Consider the following 23,272-nt stretch of genomic DNA (forward strand, 5'->3'; position numbering starts at 1 on the left):
TTCCATAGTAGAAAAAAAATACTATGGAAGTCAATGGCAACCACCAACTGTTTGATTACCAGCAATCTTCAAAATATCTTCTTTTGCGTTCAACATAAGAAAGCAACCTTCAATTTTATTGTCCAAAAAAAGACTAAATCAAAGTGAATGGTGACTAGGTTGCCAGTTATCATTTGCTCCACAGAAAAAAGTCAGATTTGAAATAAAATAAATGATTAACTGAAAAATATCAATTTAGTTTTATTTTGAAAATAAAATAATAAAAGAAGAAAGATTATTTGAAGAACCTAAGCAAGTGGTCCATGTATAGCAGAAAAAAAACATTTTGTCAATCATGAAACAAACCCTTGAACTTATAAACTTGATTTATTTTTTAAAAAGCTACTACTCAATGTAAACAAAGAAATTACATTTACCAATACAACTTTAAGACACTGCTTTGTCTGAATAGTGAGCTTTTATCAGCTATGAAACGTGTTCTGCAGGCTTAAAAACGACGTGTTGTTATAGCCTATACTGTATAATACATGCTTAAATTACAATTACAGCACTAGACACAGTACATTAACATTCATTCAATTTTTCCTTAATGTATTTAAGAGCTGTTGTTGGAACATAATAATAATAACTTACTGTCATATCAGTATGGAATAATCCAAGTTCTGTAAATAGTCATTTAAAAGATAAACAGCTTAATAATTTGTATCAATATGTGCACACATTTTCCTAGAAGACTGTAAACGTTTCACAAAGGAAAATCCCATGTTTTTATCTTGATATTAGCTTTGTGGCCCTCTGATTGGCCTCATTGATGCGGGATTCATTGACCATGGCCTGCAAAAAAAAAAAACATTAAAAGAACTGTTAATATTAAACAGCTGCTCTTTGTAGAACAGATGTTTCTGAACCCCTTCCAAACACTGACCTTGCTCTGAATGCGTTCAATCTGGACGTTCTGAGTGTCGATTTCATTGCCCATGTCAAGTGCCATGCTTCTGAGGTTGCCAAGGATGCCGCCAACCTGTGCCAAGTTTTCCTCCATTTCATCCTCCCTTGCATCGTTTGTCACTCTTTCAAAGAAAAACAATTGTTTATACACTGTTCAAAAGTTCAGGGGTGCTAAGATTTTTTTTTATGTTTTGAAAGAACTTTCTTTTGCTCACCAAGGCTGCAACTATTCGGACAAAAATATAGTCATGCTGTAAAATATTATCACAAATGAAAACAACAGTTTTTCTATTTTAATATAATTTACTTAATTCATTCCTGTGATAGCAAAGCTGAATTCTTAGTAGCCATTAGCAGAATTCAGGGTCATATAGAATCTTAGAACCTTCATTCTAGAAACTTCATTCTATATGTACAAAAACAAATGGAAGTGTAAGGTTCAAAAGAACAGCATTTATTTGATCTGTTAGTTTCCAACATAATACATTTATTTACTGTCACATATGATCATTAAATGCATACTTGCTCAAAAAAGTATTAAAGGTATGTTTCTTTCTTTCTTTCTTTTAAATCTGAAGGACTGCTTTGAGTCAATTTATGGATGAGAAGCCAAAAGTTCTGGCACCTTCTAATATATCCACCACTCATGGTCATCTTCTCTCTCTCATCCACGACTCGGGAAGAGGGCTGGCTAGACACCACCCCATCTTGGTTATTACCCCAAACCTTCTTATACGCCCCACTTGCTTCAAAGTCCTTTAGTCTGAGAGAAGCCATATGAGAAAGACATACATTTGACAAGATTAGTCATACCAGTTGTTAATACCAAAACTGTGAAATTTAGGCTGTAACTGTCTAAATAGTTTGAGGAGGATTCAACGCTGACTCTGAAAACACAGGTATAGTTGGTGTTGCATCTGTTTTAAATGAACCACACAAAAATTACAGTACATATTATTTGGTTGGAGTTTGTCTGACAAGTTAGTTATGTTAGTTATGTAATTTAAGTCATGAGTTGCATTAGTTTGATGTTAAAGACCAGTGAGGGTGCATACTTTTGACATTATATAAAATTTTATAAGGTATTAATCCTTTCAAAACATTTCTTATATAGAGCAATATATATTTATACATGCTACCAGTCAGTTTTGGAATAATTAAGGTTTTTAAAAATGTTTTTGAAAGAAGTCTTTTATGCTCACTATGCTACATATATTTGATAAAGTAAAAACAGTAATACTGTGAAATGTTATTACAATTTAAAATAACAGTTTTATATTTTGAAATGTAATTTATTTCTGTGATGGCCAAGCTGAATTTTCAGCAGCCATTACTCCAGTCTTCAGTGTCACATGACACTTTAGAAATCATTCTAATATGTTGAATCTTAATTATTCCAAGCTATTAGTGTATATATATATATATATGAACAATATAAAAAAAGACAGTACATCCAACCAATTTCCTGTGATTTCTTGAGGTCACACAAGCAATTACTGGCACAAAATGAGTTTTCATGCAAGCAGCTAAAAGCCAAGCCCCTCCAAACATCACATACTTATCACAGGAGCACAGACCGCAACATTTGCCGAGATCTGTTAGGTTTTTCTCAGCTTCCCTCATGTCCTGGTTGATCTGGTCCAGCCCTTCCTCTATCCGCTCAAGCTGCTCTGGATGACGGAAGGTATGATCACAGAGTATGGAGGTTTCAGGGGTTAATTAATGGAGACGAGATAAAAACAAACAAACACAACAACAGTTTTCTCAGCAAGAAGCGCCACACGCCCATAAGCGACTAAACATCAATGGTAGCTCTAGCTCCAAATGACAAGCGAAATGGACAGATATGAACTAAAAAAAATTTATTAATATCTACAAACACTGCATTTGTTATGTGAGCACAAGTTGCATAACATTTATCTTCATTTCAAATGTTTACATGGAGTCCTGAATGAACCTCTGCTCACAAAACAGTCAAAAAAGACTAACATGTAGCAACATCACAGCAGGACAGGTTATCAGTGGGACAGAGGCATGGGCAGAGAGGCGACATCATTGACCACCAAGCAGCCATGGCTCAGGTGTCTGGGAGGAGACCTACTTTGTACATGGCCAGATGCACAGACCGCAACACCTGGCCATGTCAGTGAGATTTTTCTCAGCCTCCTTCATGTCCTTGTTGATGTGATCCAGGCCCTCTTCTATGCGGTCCAGTTGTTCTGCCCATGTGAGGGAGATAGGGAAGGGCATGGGAGGCAAGGGGAAGGGGAATTGAAAGGGGAAATATGCAAGCATGCACACAAAAACACACAGAGGGTACATATTTCCATACAGTGGGTACGGAAAGTATTCAGACCCCCTTAAATTTTTCACTCTTTGTTAAATGGCAGCCATTTGCTAAAATCATTTAAGTAAAAATTTTTTCCTCATTAATGTACACACAGCACCCCATATTGACAGAAAAACACAGAATTGTTGACATTTTTGCAGATTTATTAAAAAAGAAAAACTGAAATATCACATGGTCCTAAGTATTCAGACCCTTTGCTGTGATACTCATATATTTAACTCAATCATATATGGCTGTATTTATATATGTCGTACTGAAAGGATGAATAAATAACAAAAGATGAAGAATTCGTGGCCTGTACTCCTACATCTTGTGCATATTCTGTATCATTAGCATAAAGATAATAGCTACCTGTCATACAGATGCAACAGGATAAATGAACAACTAATGATGCATTTGCAAGTAATTAGTTGATTGTTTAGCTGCTGTAAGTTTTATCTCTATTTATACGTGTATGAAGATAATTCATTACCTCCCTGCTCGTCCAGCATAACAAGTGTCCTGATCCCTGCATCTTTACTCTGTTGAAGAATTGAAAATATTTTTTTAAAAATTCAGTATGAGTGCACATTAAAGTAGGCAATTTTCTTGCAGATGAATGTATGAAAAAAAAGGAATGAAAGTTTGTGCCCAGAGGCCAATTTAAGAGAAGGGTGCTCAACAATAAATAATAATCACATTTATTTTACATTATGTTTTATTGAAGAATTACATCTTTTTTTGATTGTTTGAACAGTGGGGTATAAAACTTTGAGACCACTAGTGAATTTAGCATTTTTTTTCTTAAAAACAAATAATAATTCATATTTCAGTTTTAGTTATTTTTGTGAATAAAAACAAGAAATGTTGCCTTGGTAACTAGCTAAAATACGTTTGTTTATATTTATATATATATATATATATATATATATATTATTTTATTTTAAGTAACAAAAATAGTTGTTTCATGATTAGATCCCTGGTTTTTGTTGTGGTCTCAGGCTGAATCTGTCCCATGAGATACACACTGATTTGTCATCATCACTAACAACTGTTCAACAACACAGGATGAGGTAACTGCAATTATTAAATATATTATGCATGCTGTTATGAATAATGATCACTCACCTCCTCCAGCAGAAGCCTCATGTTTCTAGTGATCTCAAGGGACTGTCAGAGGTAAAAATTCAAAACACAACAGTGACTAAAAAGAACACATTTATAACTCAGTATAAAACATAGTTATTGATTGAAGTGAAAATTACCACATAGGACCTCAGTATTTTAATATCACTGTAATATTGTTTCTAGGCCATTTACTATATTGGATTTTTTTTTAATTAGCAGAAAACAACAATGTAGTCCCAGAGGTAGAATTACAAAACAATTTCAAACTATTCTTTCATGTGCAAATATTTCTTTACTGGGTGAGTAGCTGTGTAATAAGCGCTCTGCGTCAGGGTCCAAATCACCCTTCTGGGGTTTATTTTGCGATAAAGACCGATGTACTGTACATTATCCATTATATAACGCCCAGTGGAAAATCTGGTGATGAATAATGGCTTCATTTACGATTTACCCGACTTCGTCACAGTGGAAATCATAATAATACTGCAGGTGCATATATAATGTGTTTAGCATCATCAACCTGGTTGCTATGTACCATGGGAAAAACTGAGAATGGAAAATGTTTGATGTCATCACTGTAAGCCTGTTGATGAGCAGTCTCATCAAAACAGGACAGAAAAACACACCATCAGCTGAAGACCACACGCAAATCAATGCAAAACAATGTTGAACTTTGCTACTTTGGTGATTGTTAGCGGCAATACCTCATCTGTCACCTGATTGGTCCTCCTCTGCAGCTCCTCTACTTCAGATCTCATGGTGGAGTCGGCAGCCATCCTAGCTGAGAACTGCAGCAGGGGGGAGGACAGGTCGAGGGACGCGGTTATTCATAGAGCAAAGGATTTATAAGCTCAGCATGCCTCATATTGACAGCAATAATTGGTCTGGTACAACAGAGAAGAAACGGCACAGCTGATGTGTTGCATAAAATCAGACCCCCTTGTGCAAGACCAAAACCATCATTTATTAATTGCTAGGTGCATCTCAGAATCAGCATGCATCCTGAACATAGGCTGGGAAATTATATATCTGAACAAACCTTAACCAGTCCTTGAGCTTACAGTGTTTAGAGGGTGTGTTTAAGTTGTCACAATGTCTTGCACCTTTATTTCATGACTAAAGAAAAACAGCAGCAGGCATTTGAAACAAAGCAATGAGGCTAGTTAATTATCCTGCATCCTTTTGAGGCATCTTCATGATACATGTGCACGGGGAAAATATGAAATATGACGTATAATGGAAATTATATGAATATAATTTGAATTAAAGGAACAGTTCACCCAAAAATGAATTTGCTGAAATGTTTCAGGTCATCCAAGAAACTTTGTTTCTTCATCGGAACAGATTTGAAGAAATTTAGCATTACATCACTTGCTCTCCAGTGCATCCTCTGCAGTGAATGGGTGCCATCAGAATGAGAGTTCAAAAAAGCGTCACAGTAATCCACACATCTCTGGTCCATCAATTAACATCTTGTGAAATGAAAAGCTGTATGTTTGTGAGAAACAAATCCATCAACACCTTTCAAACCCTTGGTTTCGGCTAAAACAGGGAATGGACTTTTCACTGGAAGAAGCATTATTACGGATTATGGACTGGTATTTGGGCCAGAAGCGACAATTTAATGTTAAATTTAACTTTAATTAGGGATTTGTTTCTTACAAACAGACAGATTTTTTACTTCATAAGATGTTAAGTGTTGGACTGGAGTCATGTGGATTACTTGTGAATTATTGTAATGTTTTTATCAGCCGTTCGGTCTCTCATCCTGACGGCACCCATTCACTGTTGAGGATCCATTAGTGAGCAAATGATGTAATGCTAAATTTCTCCAAATCTGTTCGAACAAAGAAACAAACTCATCTACATCTTGAATGACCTGAGGGTGAATAAATGTTCAGCAAATTACAATTTTTGGGTGAACTATTCCTTTAAAAGCACAACTGTTCCACACCAACACAATAACTTTCCCTTTAATTCCATATTGATTTAAAAAGTTTTATGATGTTTATGTTTTTAAGGTCATTATATTCCACTCTGAACAACTAAGAGACACCACAATATCAGACACATATTAATAAGTACATCATAAACTTATTTAGTCTTTTGATTTTAAGCTGAACGTTTATATCAGCAGGACATCAAATCACCCCAAATGACACTCCACACAAACCGTTTCTCAGATGTACAGCTTGTAAGAAACCTTTGATCATACGTGGACCAATAAATCATGTCATGGCATATGGGTAACATCTATAATAACAAGAAATGGTGGGCTCTCACCTTTACCAGATCACTAATTAAAGTTCATACTGCTTGTGGCTCAGGACGAGGGAGAGGTTATGTCAATATCACCATTAAACAAAAGTGTAAAAGTTCATAGGTTCATTATTATTTTTTAGATGGCAAAATATTATGAAACGCAGTAATGCCGTTTCTGAATCAGTTTGTTTCAATCAGGTAAGAAACAAATGGCATCAAACCCAGGAACCTATTTTGAGGGTAAACCACTGAAATGGTAAATGCACACAAATTGTCAGTGAAGACGGTTTGATTATATTCAAGTTAGAAGCATTAGCCTAAATTGAGTGGAATTTATTGTACCAAGTTATGGTGGTCTTTATTAACTTTTAATTTTTCTTTTCATGTTTTTCATTATTGATTTGTCTACAAACCATTTACTGTTATTTGATTTAATTTGCATTATACCAAGTAGGCAGAACAAATCTTGACTGATCTTAATTATATGAATATAATTTGAATTAAAGGAACAGTTCACCCAAAAATGAATTTGCTGAAATGTTTCAGGTCATCCAAGAAACTTTGTTTCTTCATCGGAACAGATTTGAAGAAATTTAGCATTACATCACTTGCTCTCCAGTGCATCCTCTGCAGTGAATGGGTGCCATCAGAATGAGAGTTCAAAAAAGCGTCACAGTAATCCACACATCTCTGGTCCATCAATTAACATCTTGTGAAATGAAAAGCTGTATGTTTGTGAGAAACAAATCCATCAACACCTTTCAAACCCTTGGTTTCGGCTAAAACAGGGAATGGACTTTTCACTGGAAGAAGCATTATTACGGATTATGGACTGGTATTTGGGCCAGAAGCGACAATTTAATGTTAAATTTAACTTTAATTAGGGATTTGTTTCTTACAAACAGACAGATTTTTTACTTCATAAGATGTTAAGTGTTGGACTGGAGTCATGTGGATTACTTGTGAATTATTGTAATGTTTTTATCAGCCGTTCGGTCTCTCATCCTGACGGCACCCATTCACTGTTGAGGATCCATTAGTGAGCAAATGATGTAATGCTAAATTTCTCCAAATCTGTTCGAACAAAGAAACAAACTCATCTACATCTTGAATGACCTGAGGGTGAATAAATGTTCAGCAAATTACAATTTTTGGGTGAACTATTCCTTTAAAAGCACAACTGTTCCACACCAACACAATAACTTTCCCTTTAATTCCATATTGATTTAAAAAGTTTTATGATGTTTATGTTTTTAAGGTCATTATATTCCACTCTGAACAACTAAGAGACACCACAATATCAGACACATATTAATAAGTACATCATAAACTTATTTAGTCTTTTGATTTTAAGCTGAACGTTTATATCAGCAGGACATCAAATCACCCCAAATGACACTCCACACAAACCGTTTCTCAGATGTACAGCTTGTAAGAAACCTTTGATCATACGTGGACCAATAAATCATGTCATGGCATATGGGTAACATCTATAATAACAAGAAATGGTGGGCTCTCACCTTTACCAGATCACTAATTAAAGTTCATACTGCTTGTGGCTCAGGACGAGGGAGAGGTTATGTCAATATCACCATTAAACAAAAGTGTAAAAGTTCATAGGTTCATTATTATTTTTTAGATGGCAAAATATTATGAAACGCAGTAATGCCGTTTCTGAATCAGTTTGTTTCAATCAGGTAAGAAACAAATGGCATCAAACCCAGGAACCTATTTTGAGGGTAAACCACTGAAATGGTAAATGCACACAAATTGTCAGTGAAGACGGTTTGATTATATTCAAGTTAGAAGCATTAGCCTAAATTGAGTGGAATTTATTGTACCAAGTTATGGTGGTCTTTATTAACTTTTAATTTTTCTTTTCATGTTTTTCATTATTGATTTGTCTACAAACCATTTACTGTTATTTGATTTAATTTGCATTATACCAAGTAGGCAGAACAAATCTTGACTGATCTTCAACATTTAATACCTGAAAACATCAAATGAGTCCCTCGAAAAGGGCAAGATTTATTCATTTTATTGCATTCCCTGGGGCACAGTGCCTTGCTGTATCATTTATTGGACTGGTTTGCCCTGTGGGTTTTAAACCACAGATGGACATGGACTTAATGAGAGGATTTCATTTGTTCATTGATGAGAGATTGCTGTCCAAACACAACAGCCAGACCAAATCAAAGCAGAAAATAGCCTACTTTTTTCTTTGAAAATTTGCTCCAGCAACAAGACCAACCTTTTAAAAGCAACTTTTGACCTCATGAGCTGTAATAACACTGAATAATAATAATAATCTCATGTAACAAAACATTTAATTTACACCTTCTTATAGCCTACTGTAATGTCATTTACATTATGCATTTATATAATACATTTCATTTTAAATTATATAGTTGTATATATCACGTTTTATTTATTTTTTTTGAAAACTCTGATGAGTACGTTATTATTTGCCTTCGCATCTATCTGCAACCAAGTAATCATATCAGAATAAACTACAGGAGTGATGAAAAAATAAAACCTAAAAAACAAATAGCATCCAAACGCAACATTAAAACCCAGTATTAACAGACGACATATTCTCGGATATACTTTTCAGTAAGTTAGGTTACAAAAATGACCTAAAGTTTTTTTCAACGAGATACTCAAAAAAAAAAAGTATAAACTACTTACTGTGTGACAGTAGGTACACGCTTAATCGTTATTTTCCCTGAGGATGGCGCAAAGACCAAGCCGTTTTTGTTCACCCTCGCGCTCAACACCTGTTTATTCATTGATCTGATTTCAGCATCATCTACTCAGCGCGAGCAGACAGGCAGGCAGTTGTCTTCATCACAGGTAACTCGGAAGCCGCGCCCCTTTGTGAAGCCGATTGGTTATTTTTGTATTCATTATCTTGCGCTGGGGATTTTAATTGGCTGTTGTGACTGTCAATCATTTTCTATTTCAGCTCCTGATGCGGGTAACTTGTGTTGCTCAGAGCAACCAGTGTTTGCACACGTAATGAGTGGAGATCTGCTTTGTATGTCCAAAACAAATAACGTTTATTTGAGCATCAGCATAATAACTCTGCAAAACGGACAGCTGGCTGATATTCTCAGTGATTAAATAATATGGCTCTGAAATGTCCTTAAGAGCTATTATCTATTCTAAAACTATTCTATTCTGATAAAAACCATGTCATAAATGAAAAGGGCGCAATGGCATGGAATAAAATAAAATATGGAAATATGGCATAAACTGAACCTCTAAGGATGCAAACAAGCGTTGCAACAAAGCTGCCACCTAGTGTAAAGGCACAGTATGATCATGCTGTCATAGCTAACAATGAACCAAATAATTATGTCAGTTATTAAAACAAAGACATTTGACAATGACAGGCCACAAAGAGGAACTGACAAAAGAATATGATCAAGATGGCAAAGTATATTCTTTTATATTCAGGAGTACATTGTCAGCTGCAACCACTGTAAACAAAAAAAACAAAAGAGTTATATAGGAGCTAATTTAGGACATATTGTTTCTTTGTGGTCTTAAATTATAGTTCACATACAGTACCTCTTGAATGTCGACTTTAATGGTGCCATTGTTGTCTTTATCAAGTGTCTTGAAGGCACCTGTAAAAAAAAAAAAACTTTAGCGAGGCAATTCATGCTGAAACTAAAAATACAATGAGTCTGTGATAAAAGAATTAAGATGGCAAAACAATCTGTCAACATACGACACATAGCATCCAGGCGCACAAGACACCCGATGTAATTGTCAAAGTCCATGTTGCCCTTTTCATCACTATATCGCCTGACGATCAACTGGAAAAGCTGTTCATTGAGTGGGAACCCTAAAGGAGGGATGAGAAATTACGAATTAGACCCAATATTCTATTCCAATCTGACTTGCTGACTGAGAATAATGACTGGTAAATATACTAGTATTTTTCCACAATACTGAAAAAAAAAACACACACACACGAGACTTTAGTATGCCTTTGAAAGTAGCAATGCAAACTGCAACCCTTTTAGTACTGACAACACTACTCACCTGCTGCTTTAAAAGCTCCAGGTAGCTCATCGGACCCAATCACACCAGAGCGATCGGCATCAAAATTCTTGTACATGCCCTGGATTAAATAAAAACAGGTTGCAAACTCTGATATTCATAGTTAGTTGAGACAAAACAGTCCCCCAGTACAAAAAGTATTAAGTTAACTATGTTTGTACCTGCCACCTCTTGATGTTATTCCAAAGATACTTAAACTCTTCAAATCCCAGTTTTCCAGTACTGTCACTCTGAGAGCAGATAGTTAAGGCAAAACCGACATTCAGTATTCATAAAATGTAATATTCAGCCTCTTTCTGTTAACATGACTATATTGAAGGATACATCCATTACTGCCACCATGCTTCTACAGGACTCAATAGTGAAACCATCTGTCTTAAGATCGCCATCTAGAGGTGAAAACCAGGGATCATCTTATTAGAATCTTTTACATAATAACTCATTTGTGTCATCAATATATGTCGAAGAAACTCACGTTTGGAAATAATCTTGTTAAGGATGCCCATCAGTTCATTAGGGCTCACCTCCATGTCCTATGATAAGAGGTAATGGATGAAAAAGTAAAAACGGCTGCTCTTACAGGTTAAAAGCAATCTCATTTTTTAAATAATTTATAGAGACTACTAGCCATGTCTAAAACACTGAGACAGAACACGGACATGCATATAAAGTATGTATTTTATAACGGTAGTTTTCAAATCAGGGGGCAAGGGGATGGGATGACTTCTAAAAAATTACATTTATTAATTTAGCAGATATTTACAATTGACGAATACAAGCGATTTATCATAAGGAAGCAATAACATGAGAAGTGCAAGCAATACAAAGTTTCATTCTACCTACCAGAAACACTGAATGTTTTTTAATAATTTTAATTAATTTAATAAATGAATTAAAACATAATTAAAATGCTGAATACACACACACACACACACAAATATCAAGATATGAAGAAATATGCATTTTCCAATACCTAAATGTGGAATATTATAGAATCACAAACTGAATTATTTAATTTACTATATCAACTAATACAGTTTGAAAACAAACATTGTTGTCATAATTGTACAGTTTGGGTCTTTGTGTCAAAAAGCTTGAAAACCACTGTTTTATATAATGGTGCAAACTATTATGTGACAGGAAAAATCACTTACATGATATCTCTAATATTAATCGTGTTTTGACTGTAATTTTCCACTAGCGTAAAAAGGAAAGAGTACTCTCTTTAACTTTAAAGAGCACTCCCGCATCTAATGAATCCAATACTTTAGTAAAGCAGGCTTCCACGCCCCTCTATGACCAGTGTTGGGGGTAACTCATTACAAATAATGCGAGTTACGTAATCAGATTACTTTTTTCAAGTAACTAGTAAAGTAACGCATTACTTTTTTAATTTACAAGAAAATATCGGAGTTACTTTTTCAAAAAAATAATGCCAGATCCTTTTTTCCCCATTTATTGACTGACAAGTCTCCTGTCCCCATATTGGGAGAAATCGGAAGTGCAGAGGTGTTGTGTGCCCTGTGTGAACATGATGTTACTGTAGTTCTAGACTAAATGTGAATGTGCATTAATTCATCCCACTCACAAAAAACAGATTTAGTATTAATCAAAATGAATTAAAACAGTGAAATGCAAACTCAGAATATGACGCAAACCAGCAATAATTAAATATGTTAAATAACACAAATGTATCTAATCCTATTTTATTAACCAATGTCTTTGCTGCTGACCTTTGGTGATCCAGTTCAACCATAATAATAAGCAAAAATGACTTTAGATAAACTAACAATTGTGCTTTGTTTTTTTTTTTATTGCTGAGGAGTGTTTCTTCTCCTGCATTCTACTGTACAGACGTGAATTTACTTTTGCTTCAGCCTGGGGTTTATTCATTACACTTTTTGGTGTGAAAGGGCTTTTACATTTGCTATAAATAGAACTTCTTATACTAAAAACAATCAAGCCCTGCTTATATTTAAAAAGTAACAAGAAAGTAATGCAAAAGTAATATAACGCATTACTTTCCATAAAAAGTAACTAAGTAACGTAATTAGTTACTTTTTTAGGGAGTAACGCAATATTGTAATGCATTACTTTTAAAAAGTAACTTTCCCCAACACTGTCTATGACTCAACACAAACAAAACCCATCGGGACAGTCTACTTCACAATGGCATGAATGTGAAAAAGAGGAAGATCCAGTCATACTTCTTGCCCCTGGACTAGTTTTGTATGGCTTATTAGAATCTTTTACATAATAACTCATTTGTGTCATCAATATATGTCGAAGAAACTCACGTTTGGAAATAATCTTGTTAAGGATGCCCATCAGTTCATTAGGGCTCACCTCCATGTCCTATGATAAGAGGTAATGGATGAAAAAGTAAAAACGGCTGCTCTTACAGGTTAAAAGCAATCTCATTTTTAAAATAATTTATAGAGACTACTAGCCATGTCTAAAACACTGAGACAGAACACGGACATGCATATAAAGTATGTATTTTATAACAGTAGTTTTCAAATCAGGGGGCAAGGGGATGGGATGACTTCTAAAAAATTACATTTATTAATTTAGCAGATATTTACAATTGACGAATACAAGCGATTTATCATAAGGAAGCAATAACATGAGAAGTGCAAGCAATACAAAGTTTCATTCTACCTACCAGAAACACTGAATGTTTTTTAATAATTTTAATTAATTTAATAAATGAATTAAAACATAATTAAAATGCTGAATACACACACACACACACACAAATATCAAGATATGAAGAAATATGCATTTTCCAATACCTAAATGTGGAATATTATAGAATCACAAACTGAATTATTTAATTTACTATATCAACTAATACAGTTTGAAAACAAACATTGTTGTCATAATTGTACAGTTTGGGTCTTTGTGTCAAAAAGCTTGAAAACCACTGTTTTATATAATGGTGCAAACTATTATGTGACAGGAAAAATCACTTACATGATATCTCTAATATTAATCGTGTTTTGACTGTAATTTTCCACTAGCGTAAAAAGGAAAGAGTACTCTCTTTAACTTTAAAGAGCACTCCCGCATCTAATGAATCCAATACTTTAGTAAAGCAGGCTTCCACGCCCCTCTATGACCAGTGTTGGGGGTAACTCATTACAAATAATGCGAGTTACGTAATCAGATTACTTTTTTCAAGTAACTAGTAAAGTAACGCATTACTTTTTTAATTTACAAGAAAATATCGGAGTTACTTTTTCAAAAAAATAATGCCAGATCCTTTTTTCCCCATTTATTGACTGACAAGTCTCCTGTCCCCATATTGGGAGAAATCGGAAGTGCAGAGGTGTTGTGTGCCCTGTGTGAACATGATGTTACTGTAGTTCTAGACTAAATGTGAATGTGCATTAATTCATCCCACTCACAAAAAACAGATTTAGTATTAATCAAAATGAATTAAAACAGTGAAATGCAAACTCAGAATATGACGCAAACCAGCAATAATTAAATATGTTAAATAACACAAATGTATCTAATCCTATTTTATTAACCAATGTCTTTGCTGCTGACCTTTGGTGTTCCAGTTCAACCATAATAATAAGCAAAAATGACTTTAGATAAACTAACAATTGTGCTTAGTTTTTTTTTATTGTTGAAGAGTGTTTCTTCTCCTGCATTCTACTGTACAGACGTGAATTTACTTTTGCTTCAGCCTGAGGTTTATTCATTACACTTTTTGGTGTGAAAGGGCTTTTACATTTGCTATAAATAGAACTTCTTATACTAAAAACAATCAAGCCCTGCTTATATTTAAAAAGTAACAAGAAAGTAATGCAAAAGTAATATAACGCATTACTTTCCATAAAAAGTAACTAAGTAACGTAATTAGTTACTTTTTTAGGGAGTAACGCAATATTGTAATGCATTACTTTTAAAAAGTAACTTTCCCCAACACTGTCTATGACTCAACACAAACAAAACCCATCGGGACAGTCTACTTCACAATGGCATGAATGTGAAAAAGAGGAAGATCCAGTCATACTTCTTGCCCCTGGACTAGTTTTGTATGGAATAACCACACTCGTCTTGTCTGTTTGAAGATCAGTAACTCTGAATAACATATACAAGCCTGTATAACGGCAATAGACTTTTCTGAAAACAGAGGAAAAGCCTTGCTGGGTGGAGCGAAGTGATGGAATTTAGACAATGCCTGTGGAAGTTGTGGGAGTTTCTGGGTTGAAACCAGAACATGTGATGAAAGTGTTGAAGTGTCTGATATGTAAAACTGTAGTCAGACTCAAATACCTCGATGGACCTTTGTATGCCGGTGATGGGACCATTAGAGAGGTATGGGAGAGTACATTAAGACCCAGATCATAGAAAAGGATATTTAATCTCCCAAAAATAAGAGACTGATGAACACAGAAACGTCCTAAAAGTGAATTAGGCTCCTGACTGAATTCAGACTGTTTAAACTGCATCAGACACTGCAATAAAATGAAAATTTAAAACAACATCAAACAGATAAAAGGTCTGCGGCCATGGCAGGTTTACTCACATCCCCTGCTAGTTGTTGAAACACCCTGCGAAACTGCCTTTCTTCATCGGTTTCATTCTGGTTTACGTATGTGAGTGGTCTTCTAGGAGGAGGCTGGAAGAGCAGACAAGTTAAGTACGGTGAGAAGTGCATTAAACTTCTTCAAGGTAAGAAATCAATGGACCACTATATTTGACTTCCTGGATTCGCCAAAGTGCTTAATGACATGGCACAACCTCAACCATTCAACACAATGAAAAATAATATAATAATAATATAGGTATATGTAAACTTACAGGATCAGAAGGAACAAACTGGTCGACATTGCTGTGATGCATGGAAAAGGAAAAAAGAGATATCATCACTGATGAATTGTTGAAAATGTATTTTGTTTTTCTTTGGACAAGCAGTAGTGAGAGTACAGACTTACCTGACAACATCTATGAACCCTTTAATAAGTTTGTTGGCCAAAAACATCTTGAGCACTCTAAACAAAATGATTGGACATATGATTATGCAATGTTTTTGATGTTTGTAACTTAATATACTGCACTAGATACACACAGACCGATAGCTGTGGCAGTCAGCTCACTACAAAACTCTTTTATCATTACCTAGTAGTTAAAAAAGTAAATAAAATATATATTAAAAAAACTACTTGTGGTATTTACCTGTGGTTACTATGGTTTTTGCCCTGAATAAACAAACCATTTCCTGCATTATACTGTCAGCACGCTACGTTACAGGCCTAAGTTATTTGAGTTAATACGAAAACATGACGTTTATGCTGCTGTCTTGGTTAACTACTGTAAAATCAAATTTAAAGTTACAGTTTAGCAGGCCGTTGTGGTTTAATCCTGACGCACATCAGGAATGGGCAATGTTTTCTAAATAGACTACGTTTAAATGAGAACTTACCGGAACAAAGACGCTGAATAGGTCCAGCGGAAAGGTAGAGAGGAAGAAAAGACCCGCTGCTCAGGTAAACAGATAAAAGTAGAAGCAGTTTCCCAAAGGCGATCTGTTCTTTATGGATAGAGCAGCTCTCCACACCCAGTTCACTGATTTGTCAAACTCTAGGTCCTAAAACCAGCCCACCACGTTTCACGAAACACACTGCAGAGGTTTTGCGTCATGACGTCAATTTGTAGGCTAGGCTAAGTTGTCATGCCTATTTTATATAGGTGTGTATTAAGCGCTCTCTAGTGTGCAAATGTTGTATTACATCCTCGATATTCGTATTTGTCACTTGTGACAAATAATTAAAGGGGTCATATGATGCATATGATTTTTCCTTTCTCTTTGGAGTGTTACAAGCTCTTGGTGCATAAAGAAGATCTGTAAAGTTGCAAAGACTAAAGTCTCAAATCCAAAGAGATATTCTTTATAAAAGTTAAGAGTCAGCCACGCCTACCTAAAATGGCTCGTTCTAACATGCCCACCACATGTCTACGTCACTATGTGGGAAGATTTGCATAACTCCGCCCAAATGTTCACGCAAAGAAAGAAGGCATAACTTTTATGCTCGCTGTAGTATTGTTGTTGCCGCCACCATGTCGTGAAGGCACTGTGTGTTTCGTTGTGAAAGCGAAACTACTTTGTTTGGTCTTCCAAAAGAGGACACGACTAGAAATCAGTGGTTAAGTTGTATTTACAACACTGTTCCAGAACACTTCAACCCAAATATCCAGATGTGTGCAGCACATTTTATGGAGGACTGTTTCCTGATCCTGGGAGAGTAGACTACAATGCCGGCTGTTCTGACTCACAGACAGGTAAGTAATTTTTTTATATTTAAAGGATTTGCCACTGACGATTCAAACGCGAGTTTTGAGCAGTGTAGAGTAGCGCTTGTTGTTTGTCATTTCTCCGATCACAAATGCAGACATGGTTTTATGTTTACGTGGCGCGATGCAACGCGTAAAAAGACAGTATAAGTCATTATAATCCGTAATTATGTCCCCACTGGATGCAACAAATGTTTATGAGTTTTAATGTTAATGTCTCGTCGCTCCGGCCTGACAGGGCATCACAGTATGGTAGGGGCGTTACATTTCCGTCACACGCTTGAGGTATTCGGCCAATCATAACGCACTGGATAGCTGACCAATCAGAGCACACCTCGCTTTTCAGACCGATGAGCTTTGTAAAAATCGAAGCGTTTCAGAAAGGCGGGGCATAGAGGAGCAACAATAATGTACAGTATGTGGAAAATAATGTGTTTTTTTACACCAAATAATGTTCTTTTTAGCAACATCATATGACCCCTTTAAATGAAAGAAAAAACTGCAATGCTTTGCCTAGATAATTTTCTTTTTGCTGGTCTTTAGAATTGCACTTTTTGATTTATGAGTAATATAAATTTTAACTGTTGTAACATTAGTTTGACTGACTGTAATTTTTTATTTAGACTGAAAAGAATTGCATTTGCAGTTTGGAATACCAACATAAAAATCAAACAATACAAATACCAAAAAAGGCTAATGGTGGTTTAATATGTTATTGTTATATAAAATAATAAATAAATAAATATAATTAAAAACAGTAATAATTTAACAAATTCAACAAAAAAATTAAAAAGCACACAAATCTAGCATTTATTTATTTATTTATTTTTAATGCCAATAAAACATAGTATGGAATTAGAGAATTTACTTTTAAACTGACTGTAATCATCAAATATGCACGTTTACAATGACCAAATACATCCACAGATTTTATTCAGTAAATGATTATTTACAGATATAAAAATATATATATATATGTACTGAACTTTCTTTAATAATTATGTTGAGACCATGCATTTATTTGGGCATTGTACTCGTTCAGTTATATTGTGGTGTAAGACAGACATTTAACAATGAATCTATTCACTGTTCAAGACCCGTCTCACTTTTATGGGAAGATTAGCTTTTTGGCTTCAACGAATATTTTAAAGTGCTTTTATTTAATCTATGTATATATATATATATATATATATAAATAAAGTATTTATTTACTTTTATAAATATATGTGCATACATACATACATACATATATAATATATTAATTTAATATTTTATACCTGATTGTACCCCTGTTCTGGTTGTTTTTAATCTTATTACTTTTATATTACTTTTGTAGTTTTTTCTTTCTTTCTTTCTGTTTTAGGATTATGCTTAACTAACTGTAGCCTATAATCTTCAATATTTTGCGTCCCCGCCCACAAAGTGACGTCGAACAGGATGTAGCTTTGCACAGGGAAGTGTAGCTCGCAAAGTTGTAACGTCGACTGCTTTCTTAACAATGGCGACTGTCACGACCGAGTCATGGGTGTCGGCAAGATTCAGAGGAGTACTGCTTGTTGTCATTCTTCAATTTGTATTAATACCACCGCTGACTGCTATATCAGAGCCGGGAAAATGGGTCCTGGATGTGGATAATGTAAGTGCATCACCACCTGCAACGAAACCTTGTTGTATCTTCTAGTCTCATGACAGTCCATTGTCTTTCCACACACAACACCGGTTAACAGCCACTATTAATGAATGTATAGAATTGAAGAATGTGTAGAATATATATCGGGGATCGATAATATGATGTTATCTGCCTACAGCAGGAGGTCCAAACTCGGTCCTGGAGGGACGGTGTCCAGAAGAGTTTAGCTCCAACCCCAATTAAACACACCTGAACCAGATAATCAAGCTCTTACTAGGCATACTAGAAACTTAAAGGCAGGTGTGTTAAAGCAAGGTGAAGCTAAACTCTACAGGACACCGGCCCTCCAGGACTGAGTTTGGGCACCCCTGGCCTACAGTGAACATGTGAAATAAGAGATGAGGCTAAGCTAAAAGCAATGGCTCTACAGGATTTCTAGTCTGGTCTTGCCCTAATATAGCTGATTGCATACTAATCTTTTTATTACTTACAAATACATTTCTTGTGCATGAAGTATTTCATTTTTAGGGTAACTACTGAGATCAACAAATTGTAAGAATCCTCCTTTTTGTGTATTTTAGGTAGGTGGGAGCCCAACGTTCTACTATTTTCCGAAGACGATGTTCAATAATACTTTCATTGAAATTAATTGTGAGTATGCTCTTTACTTGATCTGTGTTAATTTCACAAACAACTTGAACTGAGACCATACTGTGTGTCTGCAGCTGAAATGTGATATTTTTATGTGCGTAAGATAACATAAGATGTTGGCATTTAAACATGAGATCACTTTCTGCACTCAAAATAGGTTTTTACAGAATTTTATAGACAGAGTTGGGTATATTACCTAGAAATTGTAGTCTGTTACTGTAGTTAGTAAGGCAATCGATTACATTACAAATTTTAGGTAATATAATGACTACTTTTTGATGACTTTTGACCTAACTCGTTTATCACCTAACTTGTTTGATCTAACTTGGTTTATTGACTTAAATAGGATAATCTTGTATTATAATGATATTAAAATACAAAGAGTAAGAAATATATATTCCTTTCGTGGTAATTAACAACATGAAGTGCATTAAACATTACATCGTCAAGGTTTCTCAAACTGGGGTTCGTAAATGAACTGCAGGGGGGTTGTGAGTTTAATGAAAAGCTAATAATTAATTAAATCATAAAAAAATGTAAAATTAAAGTAAGTCATTTTAAAATAACCTCAATCAAAATAAAACGCTTATCAAAAATTTTTAAATATTTGTTGACCTGCATGTCATGTGACCGTTAACCAAATGTGATATGTAATTATTAAATATTTATTTTAAAATCTCAGGGTTACTTCAAGTAAATATATTAGGTGAAAGATGTTCAGATGACAAAAATAGTTTAGGAATGCCTGCATTACATGTAAATAAGAAATAAAGTGAATGTGTGCATTTAAAAAGCTTTCAAAAACAAAAGCCCTCTAAATACTAATATGTGGGTAAATAACCTAATGGTAATTCAAATAAAAATTAATGCGTTCATCAGTAGTTGATGCAATGTTAAAACACTTCTTAAACCTGATATTATTTTTGTAAATCCAGTGTTCAAATACCGTGTAGCCACCTGACCTGACTAATGACTGGTCTTTGTGTGAATGTCCATAAAACTGGAAGACTTTCTGAATGTATATAAGCAGCAGGCTATTTTAGAAGGGAACATTTAAAAGACGAAAAATAGGAATTAAGGAGAATCAATAAATTATGAATAATTTATTGCTATTGTGTGAATATGTAATCATGCAATCAATAAAACATTCCTGTAGTCTGATGACAAGTATATTACAATTTAATCTAATTACAAGTACTTAATTTTTGGAATCTGATTACGTAATCCAGATTACATGTAATCAGTTACTTCCCAGCTCTGTTTATAGGTCGTGCACATTGTGAAGACAACTGAGGGCTGTTTAATATTTAGTTTTTAATATTTTTATAATTATTTCTAATAATCTAGTAAATGTAAAAATAAAGCTACTTTATGGTTAACACAAAGGCAAACTGTTTTGATGTCCATTATAATAATAAATCCAGGCATATGTTTGATGTGATTGATTGTGTAAATTTGCTGTTGAAAATAAGGTTACTATAGTGAATGTAGTCATTATGGTGCATTATTTGTGTGTGCAGTTCAAGGTGCAGTGGTGTTTGCAGAGGTGCTTTCAGCTGTAAAAAGAACACTGGCTCGAGTGCTTGTCATTATTGCTAGCCTTGGATATGGCATAGTCAAGTAAGTTGCTTTGAAGCAGTAATATATTGAGGCAGTTGAACAAAATGGATTAAAATCTGGTCTAAGTAATACTTTTATAAAGCAAGAATTAGTGGTTAAACGGATCATTGTTGATCCGTGATCCGTACGGACCAAGCCCCACGGTTCGGCACGCATGTGATCCGCAGATTAATTGCAAAATTTAACCATAATAGAGTATAAGTTTATAATTTGTTTGTATTTACACAAGCAAGCAAATTTTAAACAATTCCAGAGAGAAAAGGCGAAAGGGAACTGGATTCGTTACTCGCGCGCTGTTCTCCACACGCACACACATGAAGCGCGCACAAGCATTTCAGACGGCGCGCGAACACAGAACTGAATCCTTTTCTGAATCCTCTGAACAGACACACACACAAAATTATGAAAAAATACCCATCTCGACAATCGTTCAATTAAATGCAGTCAGTTATGTCTCAAGTGAATGAAAACAGCTGAGAAAGAAATCTGATGTGAGGTGTATCATTATATCCATAGACTGTAAAAAACATGGACGTAGTGTCCGTGACGTCACCTGTTGAATTCTGCTTTTTTGAAGCCCAAAGTGGGCGGAGCTGGTCGTCGCCAACTTGGCCGCGTGTCACTCCCGGATAATCGAAAATGAGTAGGAGTCCAATTCTGTCGTTTCACGTTGAGCATCCACTGGTCTAGTCTGAGAGGGTCTGGATCACCTAGAGGAAAACTTTACACTGACCAATAGATGGTTACCTTTTTCACAGACTACTTTGCACAGTCCTTATTCTGTTGGGGAACATTTTAAAACACTTAATTTGGCTTAATGCATTAAGACAGTGTTTTTCAAAGACCAAACTCAGAAAACACGTTATTAACAAATCATACTTATGTACAGACAAGCAGATGAGTCCAGGATAAGAACGCAAGGCGCGTTTAGCGTTTTCCTCCCATAGAAAACTGTTATAAGGAAAACGCTTACATGGCTTAATGCATTAAAACAGTGCTTGTCTGTACATAGTTCGATTTATTAATCATGTTCTCACTGAGTTTCGTCTTTTAAAAACTGTTTTAATTCATTAAGCCACGTTAAGAGTTTTTCTTATAACCTAACGGTTTTCTATGGGAGGAAAACGCTTAACGAGTAACGTTAATTACAGGCCTAACGTTACAGCTAATCGCAGTCTGTCGGATTCTGAGTGTAGTAGAGCAGTGTTTCCCAACCGGGGTGCCGTGTAAAAAAAAAAAAAAAAAAAAAATAAAATATTTTTAATTTGTAAAAATTTTAAAAAAAAATCAAAAATAGTTTAGGAATGCCTGCATTACATGTAAATAAGAAATAAAGTGAATGTGTGCATTTAAAAAGCTTTCAAAAACAAAAGCCCTCTAAATACTAATATGTGGGTAAATAACCTAATGGTAATTCAAATAAAAATTAATGCGTTCATCAGTAGTTGATGCAATGTTAAAACACTTCTTAAACCTGATATTATTTTTGTAAATCCAGTGTTCAAATACCGTGTAGCCACCTGACCTGACTAATGACTGGTCTTTGTGTGAATGTCCATAAAACTGGAAGACTTTCTGAATGTATATAAGCAGCAGGCTATTTTAGAAGGGAACATTTAAAAGACGAAAAATAGGAATTAAGGAGAATCAATAAATTATGAATAATTTATTGCTATTGTGTGAATATGTAATCATGCAATCAATAAAACATTCCTGTAGTCTGATGACAAGTATATTAAAATTTAATCTAATTACAAGTACTTAATTTTTGGAATCTGATTACGTAATCCAGATTACATGTAATCAGTTACTTCCCAGCTCTGTTTATAGGTCGTGCACATTGTGAAGACAACTGAGGGCTGTTTAATATTTAGTTTTTAATATTTTTATAATTATTTCTAATAATCTAGTAAATGTAAAAATAAAGCTACTTTATGGTTAACACAAAGGCAAACTGTTTTGATGTCCATTATAATAATAAATCCAGGCATATGTTTGATGTGATTGATTGTGTAAATTTGCTGTTGAAAATAAGGTTACTATAGTGAATGTAGTCATTATGGTGCATTATTTGTGTGTGCAGTTCAAGGTGCAGTGGTGTTTGCAGAGGTGCTTTCAGCTGTAAAAAGAACACTGGCTCGAGTGCTTGTCATTATTGCTAGCCTTGGATATGGCATAGTCAAGTAAGTTGCTTTGAAGCAGTAATATATTGAGGCAGTTGAACAAAATGGATTAAAATCTGGTCTAAGTAATACTTTTATAAAGCAAGAATTAGTGGTTAAACGGATCATTGTTGATCCGTGGTCCGTACGGACCAAGCCCCA

At 34.8% G+C, this 23,272-nt stretch overlaps 3 protein-coding genes across 3 annotated transcripts in view; 1 reads left to right on the forward strand and 2 right to left on the reverse strand.

Annotated features, from left to right (window-relative positions):
* Positions 1 to 486: 486 nt before the first annotated feature.
* On the reverse strand, positions 487 to 9,646 carry LOC107587749 (synaptosomal-associated protein 25-like). Its single transcript, XM_016275645.1, has 8 exons — positions 9,356 to 9,646; positions 5,110 to 5,193; positions 4,406 to 4,447; positions 3,771 to 3,819; positions 3,050 to 3,167; positions 1,574 to 1,711; positions 926 to 1,070; positions 487 to 834 (listed from the first exon to the last, which is right to left on the reverse strand). Exons 2-8 carry the CDS (start codon positions 5,179 to 5,181, stop codon positions 769 to 771), a joined length of 630 nt encoding a protein of 209 aa, XP_016131131.1. The 5' UTR covers positions 5,182 to 5,193; positions 9,356 to 9,646; the 3' UTR covers positions 487 to 768.
* Positions 9,647 to 9,709: 63 nt separating this feature from the next.
* On the reverse strand, positions 9,710 to 16,393 carry LOC107587742 (calpain small subunit 1-like). The gene is made up of 11 exons (XM_016275633.1): positions 16,179 to 16,393; positions 15,691 to 15,747; positions 15,557 to 15,587; positions 15,282 to 15,374; positions 13,036 to 13,093; positions 11,063 to 11,127; positions 10,900 to 10,968; positions 10,721 to 10,799; positions 10,404 to 10,520; positions 10,241 to 10,299; positions 9,710 to 10,149 (listed from the first exon to the last, which is right to left on the reverse strand). The coding sequence occupies exons 2-11, from the start codon at positions 15,735 to 15,737 to the stop codon at positions 10,123 to 10,125; spliced, it is 645 nt and encodes a 214-aa protein (XP_016131119.1). The 5' UTR covers positions 15,738 to 15,747; positions 16,179 to 16,393; the 3' UTR covers positions 9,710 to 10,122.
* A 5,194-nt stretch (positions 16,394 to 21,587) lies between these two features.
* Positions 21,588 to 23,272, forward strand: part of LOC107588161 (transmembrane protein 87B-like) — a 5,453-nt gene continuing 3,768 nt past the window's right edge. The window contains exons 1-2 of the mRNA XM_016276180.1: positions 21,588 to 21,591; positions 23,032 to 23,131. Coding sequence (XP_016131666.1) covers positions 21,588 to 21,591; positions 23,032 to 23,131 — 104 coding nt within the window. The remainder of the gene's footprint in view (positions 21,592 to 23,031; positions 23,132 to 23,272) is intronic.

Source organism: Sinocyclocheilus grahami, unplaced genomic scaffold (assembly GCF_001515645.1).
Source record: "Sinocyclocheilus grahami isolate Dianchi unplaced genomic scaffold, SAMN03320097.WGS_v1.1 scaffold6.1, whole genome shotgun sequence".
NCBI lineage: Eukaryota > Metazoa > Chordata > Actinopteri > Cypriniformes > Cyprinidae > Sinocyclocheilus > Sinocyclocheilus grahami.